Source organism: Gadus macrocephalus, chromosome 2 (genome assembly GCF_031168955.1).
Source record: "Gadus macrocephalus chromosome 2, ASM3116895v1".
Classification (NCBI taxonomy): domain Eukaryota; kingdom Metazoa; phylum Chordata; class Actinopteri; order Gadiformes; family Gadidae; genus Gadus; species Gadus macrocephalus.
Window position 1 is genome coordinate 19,458,685 of NC_082383.1, and position 15,000 is coordinate 19,473,684.

The 15,000-nt window shown below is 46.1% G+C and overlaps 1 protein-coding gene across 1 annotated transcript in view; it reads left to right on the forward strand.

The window, feature by feature from the left end:
- Positions 1 to 2,774: 2,774 nt before the first annotated feature.
- The window catches only part of gucy2ca (guanylate cyclase 2Ca), a 30,156-nt gene continuing 17,930 nt past the window's right edge, over positions 2,775 to 15,000 (forward strand). Inside the window, exons 1-12 of the mRNA XM_060044395.1 lie at positions 2,775 to 3,347; positions 5,130 to 5,242; positions 6,656 to 6,723; positions 7,001 to 7,219; positions 8,318 to 8,445; positions 9,493 to 9,586; positions 11,587 to 11,698; positions 12,376 to 12,505; positions 12,869 to 12,954; positions 13,644 to 13,755; positions 14,514 to 14,595; positions 14,773 to 14,866. Coding sequence (XP_059900378.1) covers positions 3,137 to 3,347; positions 5,130 to 5,242; positions 6,656 to 6,723; positions 7,001 to 7,219; positions 8,318 to 8,445; positions 9,493 to 9,586; positions 11,587 to 11,698; positions 12,376 to 12,505; positions 12,869 to 12,954; positions 13,644 to 13,755; positions 14,514 to 14,595; positions 14,773 to 14,866 — 1,449 coding nt within the window. The 5' untranslated portion in view covers positions 2,775 to 3,136. The remainder of the gene's footprint in view (positions 3,348 to 5,129; positions 5,243 to 6,655; positions 6,724 to 7,000; positions 7,220 to 8,317; positions 8,446 to 9,492; positions 9,587 to 11,586; positions 11,699 to 12,375; positions 12,506 to 12,868; positions 12,955 to 13,643; positions 13,756 to 14,513; positions 14,596 to 14,772; positions 14,867 to 15,000) is intronic.

A 15,000-nucleotide genomic window follows, 5' to 3' on the forward strand; every position in this document is an offset into this window, starting at 1 on the left:
CTCCCGGCGGTGAGGCAAGGACCCCTGAATAAAGACTGATCCACAGTGAGCAAGGGGTCACGTGGAGGGCAGAGGAGTGAAGAAACCAGGAATAGCTGTGAGGTCAACACTCTTGTTAATGCTAAATGGACTGCATTTATACAGCGCTTTTCTAAACAGCGGCCACTCAAAATGCTTTACAATATTGCCTAATATTCACCCCTTCATGCACACGTTCAACCACCAACGGCGGTGTCAGCCACGCAAGGTGACAGCCAGCTCGTCAGGAGCAGTCAGGGTGAGGCGTCTTGTTGAGGGACACCTCGACACTAAAACTAGCGACCTTTGGGTTACCAGCCAACCCGCTGTACCTCCTGGGCCACATGAGAGAAGCCCGATTTTATATTGACCGATCCAGAATGAGCATCAGATGACCCGTTTGGAAGATCTGACCGACTCTCTGGGCTCTGACGCGTCAGACAGCGAAGGAGGAGGAGACGTCACACGTGAAAGCGGACGTGCACACACGCACACACGCACACACACACACACATATACACACATGCACACACACACACAGATACACGCTGATAAGCACACAAACACATGGATGACTCACAGTCAGGCTCAACCATGTACATAGAAACACACACACACACACACACACACACAAAACACAGGCAAAACCACACACACACACACACGCACACACAGCCTCAATCATGACCATAGCAACGCACACACACACTACGCCGCCCGCGCCACACAACGCACGGGCCGAAACACACACACACACAGAGGCACACACACACACACACACACACACACAACCAAACACAAACACGCATCATAAACACACACACACACTCACATGAAGTTGTTTTGGCAAACTCAAAACAACACCTCCCAGGACACCGGATGTACTTCATCACGTGACCTGCGATCGTACACGGTGTCCCGTCTGTCTCCGACCTAACAACCACCAGAGAGCAGTTCCACAGCCTCTCCTTCAGTCCTCCGGCTGCTAGTTAGTCCTCACTTACACGGTGGCGGACGGGACACGCTCTTATTGTGAAGCTCTTAGAGCGGACAGCATTGGTCTGAGGAAGTCTTGTGCACGGGCTCAGGTGTGGGTTGAACTACAGTGCGTTGAACGATAAAGAAAATCTCTCTAGTCCCCCAGAAGTCTGAAGGGCAGTGCCTGGGAACCTTTGAGCAACTCGGTGCTTCCAGATTGTGTTTTATCTCTCCGATAGTCGTTTTTTGTGGGTTAAACAATCATAATATTGTCAATCATAAATAATCATAACCCTAATAATAATAATGATCATTTGAAGGTTGATTGAAAAGATTGGCAGCAGAGTAGTACTGGGTGGAAACAGTGGAAAAAACAGGCGGTAATAGAAGACGATGGCTCCCACTCTCCCCTGGGTGAACAGTTACTGCCTGGTGGCAGTGTTTATGGGATCTCAACCTTTTATAACGTACAGTATATCACCTCCGCTCAGAGCTGTTGTTTTTATGGTGCGGAGCGACCTTTGCTCCCATCTCACCACGGAAGAACGCCTGCTTACCTTCTGGAACACGCTGGAGTGGGTTTTACCCCTTCACATTTACATTCACATTTAGGGCATTTAGCAGACGCACACATTTGTCAGTAGAAAGAGAAACAACAATGTATCGCTGTCGGTACAGTGAGGATGTTCATAGAACCAAGTGCCAAGCACTAACAATCACTAGGTTTACCCATTCCCTGTATGCAACAAAGATAGCTAGGATAAGATGCTACACAATGCTAAATACTATTTTTAAGTGCAAGTACGAACAAAATACAATAAGTGCTCCTGCCTAGATCTCTGCTCTTCTCATTGCGTTGATCTCAGATGTGGTAATATGTATAGTGTGTGTTTTATCTCTGTATCCCTGAGACGTCACAGTGAGGCACTTCACTGCAACTAGTAGAAAACTGTCAAAATGGACGCCCTCTGATAACACTTCGCCACTCCGGACACCAGTGGTTAATTTATCAGAAGCATAATGTGGGTTTTCATATTTACATATGCTTTGATTTTTCTCAGCCTCGCAGGTAAATGAATGGTAATAAATGCACTAAGTGCTTGATGGCTAAATGTATGCCTGCCTGGTTATTTGACTGTTAAATATTTGTATTATTAGGCTAAAAACGATGGTAAAAGAAAACAGGACCACTTCTGTGTGCCTGTATTATTGTCCTCTTAAGGATCTCTAGGGATGTGTTTAACCGTTACCATTAAGCATTGATGAACTCTCAGGTGTGTGCGTGTGTGCGTGTGTGCGTGTGTGTGTGTGTGTGTGTGTGTGTGTGTGTGTGTGTGTGTGTGTGTGTGTGTGCGTGTGTGTGTGTGGGGGGGGGGGAGGAGTCAAAGTCCACCCAGCCTCACCCAAATGGAGACAGAAGATAGCCCCCCTAATCCCAAAGCAAAGCATGAGTGTTCCCGTAAACCTGGAGACACACTCTGGTGACCCGAGCTAGTCCACAGTCCTTCACAGCTCTACTAGTGCAGCTGTTGTATGAACTCCAATGACTTCAATCTCATTTTATACTCATATTATTCAAGTAGGAAAATATAAGGTCACAGTGACTGTATTGGGGCCCAAATCAGTCCCTGTGACCTTATACTTTCCTACTGGAATAATATGAGTGATTTATGGTCAGCCTATACGTAACATGTCCAACGTCCCCAAAATGAACACATGACATTGCGCACATTAACATTAACATTATGCACGATATTGATCTTCGTCAGCCGGGCGCACTTTTCATTAGTGGGTGTTCAGAAAGCCATCGATCCTAGTGTGTGTCACTCCTTTTGGCCCCCCTCCCTCTTTTCGTTTCACTGGTAAGCGGCCACTTTGCAGTTCATTTACGCACGGAGGACACCTCCTGCATGGCACAAGCGCACCTTTCACGCGACGCGTTATGATATCGGATTATTGCTTTTCTATTCAAAACAGACTATTTATCAACTATTCATAGATAGTCGACTAGACACTTGGATCCAAATGTAAAACTATCTCCCTTTTTTATTCTAACTTCTGTTTTGGAGCATCTGGTGAAACTTGGATTTCTTCTACGATCAGTGTTTTATACCATGTAGTAGCTCGATTGTCGATCATCATGTTAAGAACACAGTGTTTACTGTACCTCGGAGTCCTTGTGGGGATAACTGCCGCCAATGAGATGTTGAAAAAGTGCATTAGAGGCAATCACCCATTCCTCATGAACGTCGTGCTGCTGGAGGACAGCACGCACGACTGGAGCTTGCGCTACGTGAAGGAGGCCGTGCAGAACGCCATCGAGAAGGACTACAAGATCAACCAGGCCGAAGGTACGCACGACATACCGTACGATACGATACGATACACTTGTCTCACTCACTTAGACAAACACAGCTACCAACTCACTCACTCAATCAGACAAACGCAAACACACACGCGCACTCACTCACTCACTCACTCACTCACACGCTTAGGCCTACACACTCTTGTTTTTTAATACAGATTAGGTGCCATGGATTATTACACATTTCCCCAGCAAAAGCCGAGAAGGAATGATCAAGGCTTTATTGTCACCGCAGAGAGTAGCCTATCAACATTACCTGAGTTTGTTTGCAAAAGAACTGGCCAATTCGGCCCGGGATCACATGGATACATATATTCATACATTCAAGCATCAGATACAAAGAATTACATATTAAACATTAGTTATATGAAGTTTAGATATTATGCATTACAGTTATATGAAGTGAGGTTTTTGATTAAAATCCATTCATCGCCTTGTTTATTTACCTGATCTTAAATCACCATGACTTACCATGTGTTTAAGAGATGAGCCCTGCAGGCAACATCAATTTAGTAAAATCGGCATTTGTAATAGTTAACAATGCCACTTTATTTGTCTGTGGCAGATACACTCATAATCCTAAAGCTGGTATTGTCTGATTTTAACCGGGGAAAGGATTAGTTACCTTAATTTAACAATCCGTCTTTACGGATCGTTTTCGCCCGTTTCAGCTCCGTATGGATGGGGCATTAGAAGCCATTTACATGGGGCGTCGGGGGTTCATCGGAATGGACATTAGTTTAACAAAGGAAGACCAGGCAATATCAAGTCTTTAACATTTGGCTCCATTGTAAATATATTTACCTTATATTCTAATATCATTTATACTTAGTGTTAACCTTACGTATAGGCTACATATACTTATTGTCTAAGTGAACTGAGAAATAGACTGATGTCATTGACTACGGAGGGATGTCTTGTGTTTGCCGGTCAATTCTGAACTCTGAGTTGTGTTGAATAACAATGGGACAGGTCTGGTGCCTGTCCTTCCCCTCCCTGATGGTACATTCCTCTCCACTAATATATTCTAACATTTGGCCAATATTCTTTTAAACCTTCTTTATTTTTTATGCCACACTAGGTGGTTAAAAACCAAGAAAGTGATATACTGGTTATTCACCAGGTCATTGTGAACACAGTGAATTGTTAAATGGTTAATAACCAGGTCGTTGTTAACACAGATAGTTCTAGGCTAGTTATTAGCAAGGTAGTTTTAAACACAGAGTAGTTGGGTGTTCCAACAGCCTTCGGTCTGGGAGTCAAACAGGTTGAGTTCAGAGACACCACTGTAGGAAGATGAACCGTGATACCTGAATGCATCAGGTTTTAGATGTTACAAATCCTTCCTCTCCCTGTGGAAACGTGTTGTGACAACATGACCAATGCTCGGGTGATATACAGGATGGTGTTCAGCACTGTTCAGCGCTTTAGGGAGGCTTAGTCCAAACTGACAGCGTTCAGATACATGTGGGGAAGGAATCCTTTTTGTAGACCGGGCACGTGAACCCACAGGCAAAACCTGTGAGTTTTAAGAGTTTTAAGCCTCAAGAGACCGTCCAGAAATTGCAGGTAAGGTGACAGGGTTAGTTGTTAGGGTTAGGTCTTGGCTGAGGTGTTAGGTTGATGTGTTAAGTGTTTTTCTATTGTAATCTCCTTATCCGTTTGTGTCACATTTATTGAATATTGATTGATTGGGGGCGGAGTCCTGGCTGATCGGGGCAGGGTTAATGAGTTTGATCGTCATTCATTAATGCTTGCGGTCTCCCAGGTCTGACCCTCAAGCTGACGGCGTCCTACACGGGCTTCGACACGGCCGCCTACAACCGGCCCGGCTGCGGCAGCAGCAGCTGTGAGGGGGTGGAGATCCTCAAAGAACTGCACGTAGGAGAACACACGCACACACACACACACACACACACACACACACACACACACACACACACACACACACACACACACACACACACACACACACACACACACAGACACAGACACAGACACACACACACACACACACACACACACACACACACACACACACACACACACACACACACACATAACATACACACACACACACACACACACACACACACACACACACACACACACAGACACACACACACACACACACACACACACACACACACACACACACACACACACACACACACACATAACATACACACACACACACACACACACACACACACACACACACACACATAACATACACACACACACACACACACACACACACACATATAACATACCACGTAGGATAACATACACACATGTAACACACACGTACAACACACACACAAACACACTCACGCATAACATATATAAGATCCTTGTGTGTGGGACACACCCACATTTATCAAATACATATAACGCACACACACACACGCACGCACGCACACACACACACACACACACACACACACACACACACACACACACACACACACACACAGACATTTATCAAATACATATAACACACACACACACACACACACACACACACACACACACACACACACACACACCAAAACATATATAAGATCCTCAAGGACCTGCTGGTAGGACACAAATACACACATGTATAACACACACACACACACTTGACTAACACACACATATATACTAGAGCTGTCAAGCGATTAAAATATTTAATCGTGATTAATCGCATTAATGTCATAGTTAACTATTAATCGCGATTAATCGCAAATTCTTTTTCTATGCTAAATATCCCTTGATTTTTTTGTCCCATAATTCTTCTCATTTTAATTCTCTTATCAACATGGTGAAGTGCATCGGCTTGCCTTGTGCAAATGATTTTTTATTGATAACAACATTGGCATATACTGATCAAAACAGGACGATACAAAAAAAGAGCCTATAGTGCAATTAAACGACTGCTTTGAACAAATTTCATTTGAACAGAGCAGTCAGGCTACTGCTTCTTTGTTTTGAGCCAAAAAAATAAAAATAAAATAACTTTTTCTTATTTTATTTTTAATAAAATAATTGCGTTAATCGCGCGATAATTTTTTTAACGCCGTTAAAATTGGTTTGCGTTAACGCCGTTAATAACGCGTTTAACTGACAGCTCTAATACATAACATACCACGCAGGACACACACACACACACATATAGAACACACCGCGTAGGGGACACAAACAAACACACACATATCAGACACACAAACACACACACACATATCAGACACACAAACACTGATATTGACTGTAGTGATTGATTATGTATTGATGTTGCTTCTCATTGTGCAGCTAAACAAGAGTCTGGGCTGCATCATGCTGGGACCGTCCTGCACCTTCGCCACGTTCCAGCTGGTTGAGTACGTACATGCACGCGTACACGCACGCAGGCAGGAATGCACGCACACACTCCGTCACAATAACACACACACATGCACCCGTACCCACGCACTCTCTTCAACCAACCTAACCATACATACACATATACACACACATAGCTAGTTCAGTAGATATAATAAACATCAAAACTGACACCAACACATACGTACAGAGGCAAAAACGCACACACAATACTTTGTTGGGTGTGTGAGATGACCTCCGACCCCCTGTGCTGCCCCCCCCCCCCCCCCCCCCCAGCGAGGAGGTGGGTCTGAAACTCAGCATACCTGTCATCTCCGCGGGGAGCTTTGGCTTGTCATGTGACTACAAGCCCAAGCTGACCCGCCTGCTGCCTCCGGGGCGCAAGATCACCGACTTCCTGCTCCACTTCCTGGTCGAGAAGGTCCCCGACGTCAAGCCGGCCTGGGACATCGCCTACGTGTACAAGAATGAGAACGACTCCGAGGAGTGCTTCTGGTGAGGGACGCGCATCACCGACACACAGCAGGGACACACAGCAGGGACACACAGCAGGGACACACACCAGGGACACGCCCGACACACATCAGGGACACACATCAGGGACACACATCGGGGACACACACCACGGACGCACACCACGGACGCACACCACAGACACACACCAGGGACAGACACCAGGGACTCACACCAGGGACACACACCAGGGACACACAGCAGGGACTCACATCAGAGACACACACCAGAGACACACACACCAGAGACGCACACCAGGGACGCACACACACCATGGACACACACCAGGGACACACAAGGGACACGATATACCCCCAGGTACATCAATGCGTTGGAGGGTCAGGGCTAGGGTTAGGGGTTGGGGTTAGGGTCAGGGCTAGGGTTAGTGGTTGGGGTCAGGGCTAGGGTTAGTTGTTGGGGTTAGGGTCAGGGCTAGGGTTAGTGGTTGGGGTCAGGGCTAGGGTTAGTTGTTGGGGTTAGGGTCAGGGCTAGGGTTAGTGGTTGGGGTTAGGGTCAGGGCTAGGGTTAGTGGTTGGGGTTAGGGTCAGGGCTAGGGTTAGTGGTTGGGGTTAGGGTCAGGGCTAGGGTTAGTGGTTGGGGTTAGGGTCAGGGCTAGGGTTAGTGGTTGGGGTTAGGGCTAGGGTTAGTTGTTGGGGTTAGGGTCAGGGCTAGGGTTAGTGGTTGGGGTTAGGGTCAGGGCTAGGGTTAGTTGTTGGGGTTAGGGTCAGGGCTAGGGTTAGTGGTTGGGGTTAGGGTCAGGGCTAGGGTTAGTGGTTGGGGTTAGGGTCAGGGCTAGGGTTAGTGGTTGGGGTTAGGGTCAGGGCTAGGGTTAGTGGTTGGGGTTAGGGTCAGGGCTAGGGTTAGTGGTTGGGGTTAGGGTCAGGGCTAGGGTTAGTGGTTGGGGTTAGGGTCAGGGCTAGGGTTAGTGGTTGGGGTTAGGGTCAGGGCTAGGGTTAGTGGTTGGGGTTAGGGTCAGGGCTAGGGTTAGTGGTTGGGGTTAGGGCTAGGGTTAGATGTAGGGGTTAAGTGTTTTGCCCTGTGGAGGGTTGAACCCTCAATAACCTCTCGCCTTTCCCCCAGGTACATCAATGCGCTGGAGGCCCCCTCAGCCAGGTTCGCTAAGGGCTTCAGCCGCCGCGTGATGGTGCGCGGGGAGCGGGCGTTCCACGACGAGCTCACGGAGAAGCATGGGAAGAGGAAGAGCAACAGTATGCATCCCATAATACCAGGCGCCTAGCAACTGTACCAAGTGGGAGACATGATACCGTTTGTTTGTTTGATGTCGTCAGGGATGTAGTGGGAAGGCGGACCTACCGGTCAAAACAATATCCAGAACATCGGCCTATTTATTTGTAGAATGGAGAACAGAGACGTGGGAAATTACAAACTGCCTCTAAAGTGGGATTCTGGACATAACGTAATGTATGTGTATGGGGAGTATGACTCTCAGACAGATTGATAAAGTTGAAATACTATACATAATGTTGCTTGGATACTAAAATGTGAGTGACAGCAGGAGAGGCTGAACATTTTGATAACATATGTCGACATAGTATAGAAACTTTAGGAGCAGCAAGAGTTTATAAATTGTGAGCATTGGGTGGCATCTGCTCACTGCTTCTCCTCTCTGTTCCTCCTCTCTCTCTCTCTCTCTCTCTCTCTCTCTCTCTCTCTCTTCCTCTGTCCCTCCTCTCTCTGAAACTCTATATAGAGGGGAAATAACTTTTTTATACTCTACGGCTTTTCTCTGCCAAAACAATAACTCTTAACCCTAGCAAGTGCTTCAACGCTAGTTCAGAAATGTAGGATATGTGCAAACACCGTTCACATACGTTTAGCCTCAACTACAACCCTGGATAACTGGGTTGTGCAGAGAAAGTGTTGATGAACATTTGAAAACTTTTTTCAGTGGGCAACCCTTATTAAATAGCTATATTATTCAAAACGAATTAAATATTTTGTAGCATTCAATTAATATGAACAAACTTATTTGCTGCTGTTTCACTGCGAAGGTTCATATATAGTATATCAAGAATATATATATATATATATATCTATAAAACTTAAGCAGGCGTTTCATTCAGATACATCGGTAGATTTCATGTAGGAGCAGGTAGAGAGTCGACATCTTGCCTGAGGATGCCTTCAAGTAGACTGTGGACATTTGGTATCTTATCCAGAACTGTGTGACTGTGGTCACAAAAGCCACGACACTATCCTGAGTCTTCTGTTGATATTTTCCAATTCACTTCCAGTTTTCATCATGTGCGGGACGATCAGCGACATTGCGTTGCTAAAGAAGTTGAAGATTGATCCGGACATCGTATTCGTTCTCCTCGACATTTACAAGTGAGTAACTGGTCTCTGCCCAGTGCATCATCGTGGTGTGGGGATGGGACCCTCAGAGGGAAGTGTGCTGCTCAGGTGTTGACCATTAAGGGCTGATTATAGTCCCACGTCACGCAACGCAAGGACCACGCAGACGCTTCAACGCAGTCGTGAACCTGTTCTGGTTCTGCGTCGGTTTTTAGTGAGCGGACCAATCACGGCCCTCGCTGCTGCGTCGCCTCGATGGAAGGTTAAAATCTGTGTGAGGCGCACGTCAGGTCCAACGTGGAACCATAATCAGCCCTTTAGTAGGTTAACACATGGTGATCACTAGTAGGTACAAGATATGGTGATCACTAGTATAAAGAGATATGGCGATCACTAGGAGATACAACACATGGTGATCACTAGTAGGTACAAGATATGGTGATCACTAGTATAAAGAGATATGGCGATCACTAGGAGATCCAACACATGGTGATCACTAGTAGGTACAAGATATGGTGATCACTAGTATAAAGAGATATGGCGATCACTAGGAGATACAACACATGGTGATCACTAGTAGGTACAAGATATGGTGATCACTAGTATAAAGAGATATGGCGATCACTAGGAGATACAACACATGGTGATCACTAGTAGATACAAGATATGGTGATCACTAGTATAAAGAGATATGGTGATCACTAGGAGATACAACACATGGTGATCACTAGTAGGTACAAGATATGGTGATCACTAGTATAAAGAGATATGGCGATCACTAGGAGATACAACACATGGTGATCACTAGTAGATACAAGATATGGTGATCACTAGTATAAAGAGATATGGTGATCACTAGTATAAAGAGATATGGTGATCACTAGGAGATACAACACATGGTGATCACTAATAGATACAAGATATGGTGATCAGTAGGAGATACAAGATATGGTGATCAGTAGGAGATACAAGATGTGGTGATCAGTAGGGGATAAAAGATATGGTGATCACTAGGAGATACAACACATGGTGATCACTAGGAGATACAACACATGGTGATCACTAATAGATACAAGATATGGTGATCAGTAGGAGATACAAGATATGGTGATCAGTAGGGGATAAAAGATATGGTGATCACTAGGAGATACAAGATATGGTGATCACCAGAAACAACACATGTAGATACCAGCATATGTTGATCACTCGATCCACATTTTCGATGGCTAGAGAATGCTAAATTTTCACCGTCTGCATTATCAACTTTGTTTCGATAAAAGTTGGACCATTCAACTCATCTTTCCAAGACTTGCATTCAGGACTGATTTCCTTTCACAGCAGTTGAATATTTCACACCTATGAAACAGTGCTTGTTTGAATTAGAAAATATCCAAGCATGACGGCTCCTGTTATGAGACTTTAGTCTAGGCGGGGATAGAGGGGGTAGCATGAAGCTAACTCAAATAGCACAGACACAGGGTTTCACAAGTAAACAAAGGCTTTATTGGAACCACAAAAATATTTCAAGCCCAGAACAGGTCATATAAACCATCAGGGTGAGGCTGAAAACAAAACAATCTCTCAAACAGCCCAACAGAAAAAAAAATGGGTAAGCCCTAGCTCAATTGAAACAGGAAAGAATGGGGCACCAATTGAAAGATCACTCATCCCTCCCAACGACCAAAGCTTAAATAAATCGTGACCAACACACAATGCCGAATGTGGCATAAGGTTGTTCTATTTCATGTAGGCTAGGCCGTCTAGGCTTCGTGCACGGGACAGGCCCATAAGGCGAAGCCTAGACGGCCTAGCCTACATGAAATAAAACTAGAGTTATAATAATAACATAACTGTCAAAGGCTGTTGACTCAAAACAAGTGACCAACGGCCACGGTGGCAACAAACCACCGTTAACAGGCAGGAACATCAGAGTGCATGTGAGAGCCTGCGAGAGCATGAGGCAGCATCATGTCACCGTCGCCCTTTGAGGAGGTCTGTTGTGTCACAACAGTGTTGTCTCCCTCGGTCTCCAGCCCCCAGTACTACGACAACACCACGTCCAGCGCCGGCATGGAGGACGTCCTGGTGGTGACACTGCCTCAGAGGAACTACAGCCTGGACTCGGGGATGCCCTACAACGACACGGTGAGAGAGACTCACTGTCTTTCATCCTGTCTCTCTGTAGGACTGCAGGTCTGTCTGTCTTGACTGACTGTCCGCTTGCCTTTCTGTCTGTATATGTCTGACAAGCCCCTGAATCCAGCTTGAAGAAGGAAGCAGAGAACGTTGATAATGAGAGTGTGTTTTGTTGTGGTGATAATGAGAGCACGTTGTGGTGAATAGTGAAACCGTGTTGTGTTCTGGGGATAATGAGATTGTGTTGTGGTGATAATGAGAGCATGTTGTGGTGATAAAGAGAGCATGTTGTGGTGATAATGAGAGCACGTTGTGGTGCATAGTGAAACCGTGTTGTGTTCTGGGGATAATGAGAGCATGTTGTGTTGTGGTGATAATGAGAGCATGTTGTGGTGATGATGAGAGTGTGTTGTGTTGTGGTGATAATGAGAGCATGTTGTGGTGATGATGAGAGTGTGTTGTGTTGTGGTGACAATGAGAGCATGTGGTGATGATGAGAGTGTGTTGTGTTGTGGTGATAATGAGAGTGTGTTGTGGTGATGATGAGAGTGTGTTGTGTTGTGGTGATAATGAGAGTGTGTTGTGGTGATATGAGAGCATGTTGTGGTGATAATGACAGTGGTTGTTTTGTGGTGATAATGAGAACATGTTGTGTTGTGGTAATAATGATGCCCCCCCTCCTCCAGATCAATGACTACGTGGCGGGCTACCACAACGGGGCGCTGCTGTTCGGCCAGGTTCTCCGGGAAGAACTTCTGAAAATTCCCCGGGCCTCCAGCATCGACGACAACCCCTTCGGAAACGTCACCTTCGACGGTACCTGTCTGTCTGTGTGTCTGTGTGTCTGTTTGTCTAGCTGTCCATCTGTCTGTCTGTCTGTGTGTCCGTATGTCTGTCTGTCTGTCGGTCGGTATGTCTCTCCCTGTCTGTCTGTCTGTCTCTCTGACTATCTGTTTGGATGTCTGTCTATCTCTCTCTCAATATCTCTGTCTGACTCTCTGACTCTCTGTCTGTCTCTCTGTCTGTCTGTCTCTCTCTCTGTCTGTCTGTCTGTCTGTCTCTCTGTCTGTCTCTCTGTCTCTCTGTCTGACTCTCTGTCTGACTCTCTGTCTCTCTGTCTGACTCTCTGTCTGTCTCTCTGTCCGTCTGTCTGTCTATCTGTTGTCTGTCTGTCTGCAGGTTGGGGGGGACGCTATGTGCTCGATGAATACGGAGACCGGGACGCCAACTTCTCTGTCATCTACACGACCAAGACCACCGGCAAGGTGCTCCCTCCTGTCTCCTCCTCCTCCTGTCTCCTCCTCTCTCCTCCTCTCTACTCCTGTCTCCTCCTCTCTCCTCCTGTTCTCCTCCTGTCTCCTCCTCTCTCCTACTGTCTCCTCCTGTCTCCTCCTGTCTCCTCCTCCTCCTCCTCCTGTCTCCTCCTCTCTCCTCCTCTCTCCTCCTGTCTCCTCTCTCCTCCTCTCTCCTCCTCTCTCCTCCTCTCTCCTCCTTCTCTCCTCCTGTCTCCTCCTCCTCCTGTCTCCTCCTCCTCCCGTCTCCTCCTCTCTCCTCTTGTTCTCCCCCTGTTCTTCTCCTCTCTCCTCCTGTTCTCCTCCTGTCTCCTCCTCTCTCCTCCTGTCTCCTCCTCATCCCCTCATTTTGTTTTAGTAGCACAATGACTTTTTAGAGTTCGAGTTTATGAGTTGAAATTTCTATCTAAGGTTGAAATTCCTATGACTAGAAAATTCCCAGAAAATTCCCAGAAAATTCCCGAAGCCTTTTAAGTTCCTCTTCAACGGGTATGGCAGGAGAGATCTGCTGGATAAGGGAGAGAGAGGATTACCTATTACAGTAACAGAGGAATTCGCCCTCCGTATAAACACAGGATATCTGTTGAGGACAGGGAGAGATCTCCTGTAGGACAAGCAGGAAGAACTAAAACTTTCCCCTGATCTCTCCTTACGGGGTCCAGTACCAAACCCTGCTGATCTTCGACTCGTCCAATAACTCGACCACCGTGGTGGACGCCAACCCGGACCTCCCCTGGGAGGGAGGGACTCTACCCAAGGCACAGCCAGCTCACGGTAAATCACACCTCAATGATACCGGTACAACACACCTGTGTAACACATATATGAGTCTACATGGATTTGTTAATCACAATCACTTCCACTCAGAAAATAAGCAGACGTTCAAACTATTTCTGACACTACCATCGTATGTGACTGTAGAATACATTCACAAAGCAGGCAGTGTTCTTACTTTGACTGTAGCATTAACTAGTTAACTTTGACCTATAGGATGACTATTTCAGTATAAGTACTGTCGGAGATGACTGAAGGGGGCTCCTTTCTTCTTTATGGCCGTCGTAAAGCCCACCCGTCTCCTGCTATCAGGATGGGGTTAGGCAGATACAGAGAGGTTTAACGCTTCAGGGGTCAACTGAGTAACCATCTCAGTTGACCCCTGTGAAAGGTGAAATGAGGGACAACTGTGGATGTCCGTCAGAATGTAGTCCTTCTATAACTCATTTGACACTTATTTCATTCATGTAGGCAAGATAAAGCTCAAACTTCCTTTAACCATACGGTACATTTCTCCCATAGTATTTTACCTCTATAAAACACCTGTAAACCTGTAAGAATTCACACATTCCACCTTTACATTACATATATAACACACCTGATATGTTTGGTGAGTGCTTGTGTCCATGGTTTCATTCGAACGTCTGTGTGTGTGTGCATGTGTGTGCGTGTGTGTGTGTGTGTGTGTGTGTGTGTGTGTGTGTGTGTGTGTGTGTGTGTGTGTGTGTGTGTGTGTGTGTGTGTGTGTGTGTGTGCAGAGATGGAACTGCAGGATATCATTTTGATCGTCCTGAGTGTAAGCGTTGTCGTGGTAACAGCCATCGCTTTCATCTTCTACAGGTAAACACACGTCAGCACACATCAGCTGACATCTTTATTCCCCCATTATTTAGGGTCAATACAGGTGTGTGTGTGTGTGTGGGGGTGTGTGTGTGTGTGGGGGGGGGGGGGTGGGGGGGTAGGTGTGTGTTCACATGTGTTGGTTCATTTCCCCTGTGTGTGTTTACCTGACATTAGACAGAACAGAAAAGAGCGTAAGAGCCAGAAGAAGTGGTCCCACATCAACCCCGACCTGATTGGACCACTAGACGAGAAGGAGGTGTCCTTGACGGTGAGGTGCAGCCATCCCGGCCAATGGGAGGACAGCTAAGAGAGGGAGCGGGTGCATTCAGATGACATTCAATTGTTAATTCTATTTCATTAAATTCATAAACATAAATTAACATTATATTTAATGGCGGGATA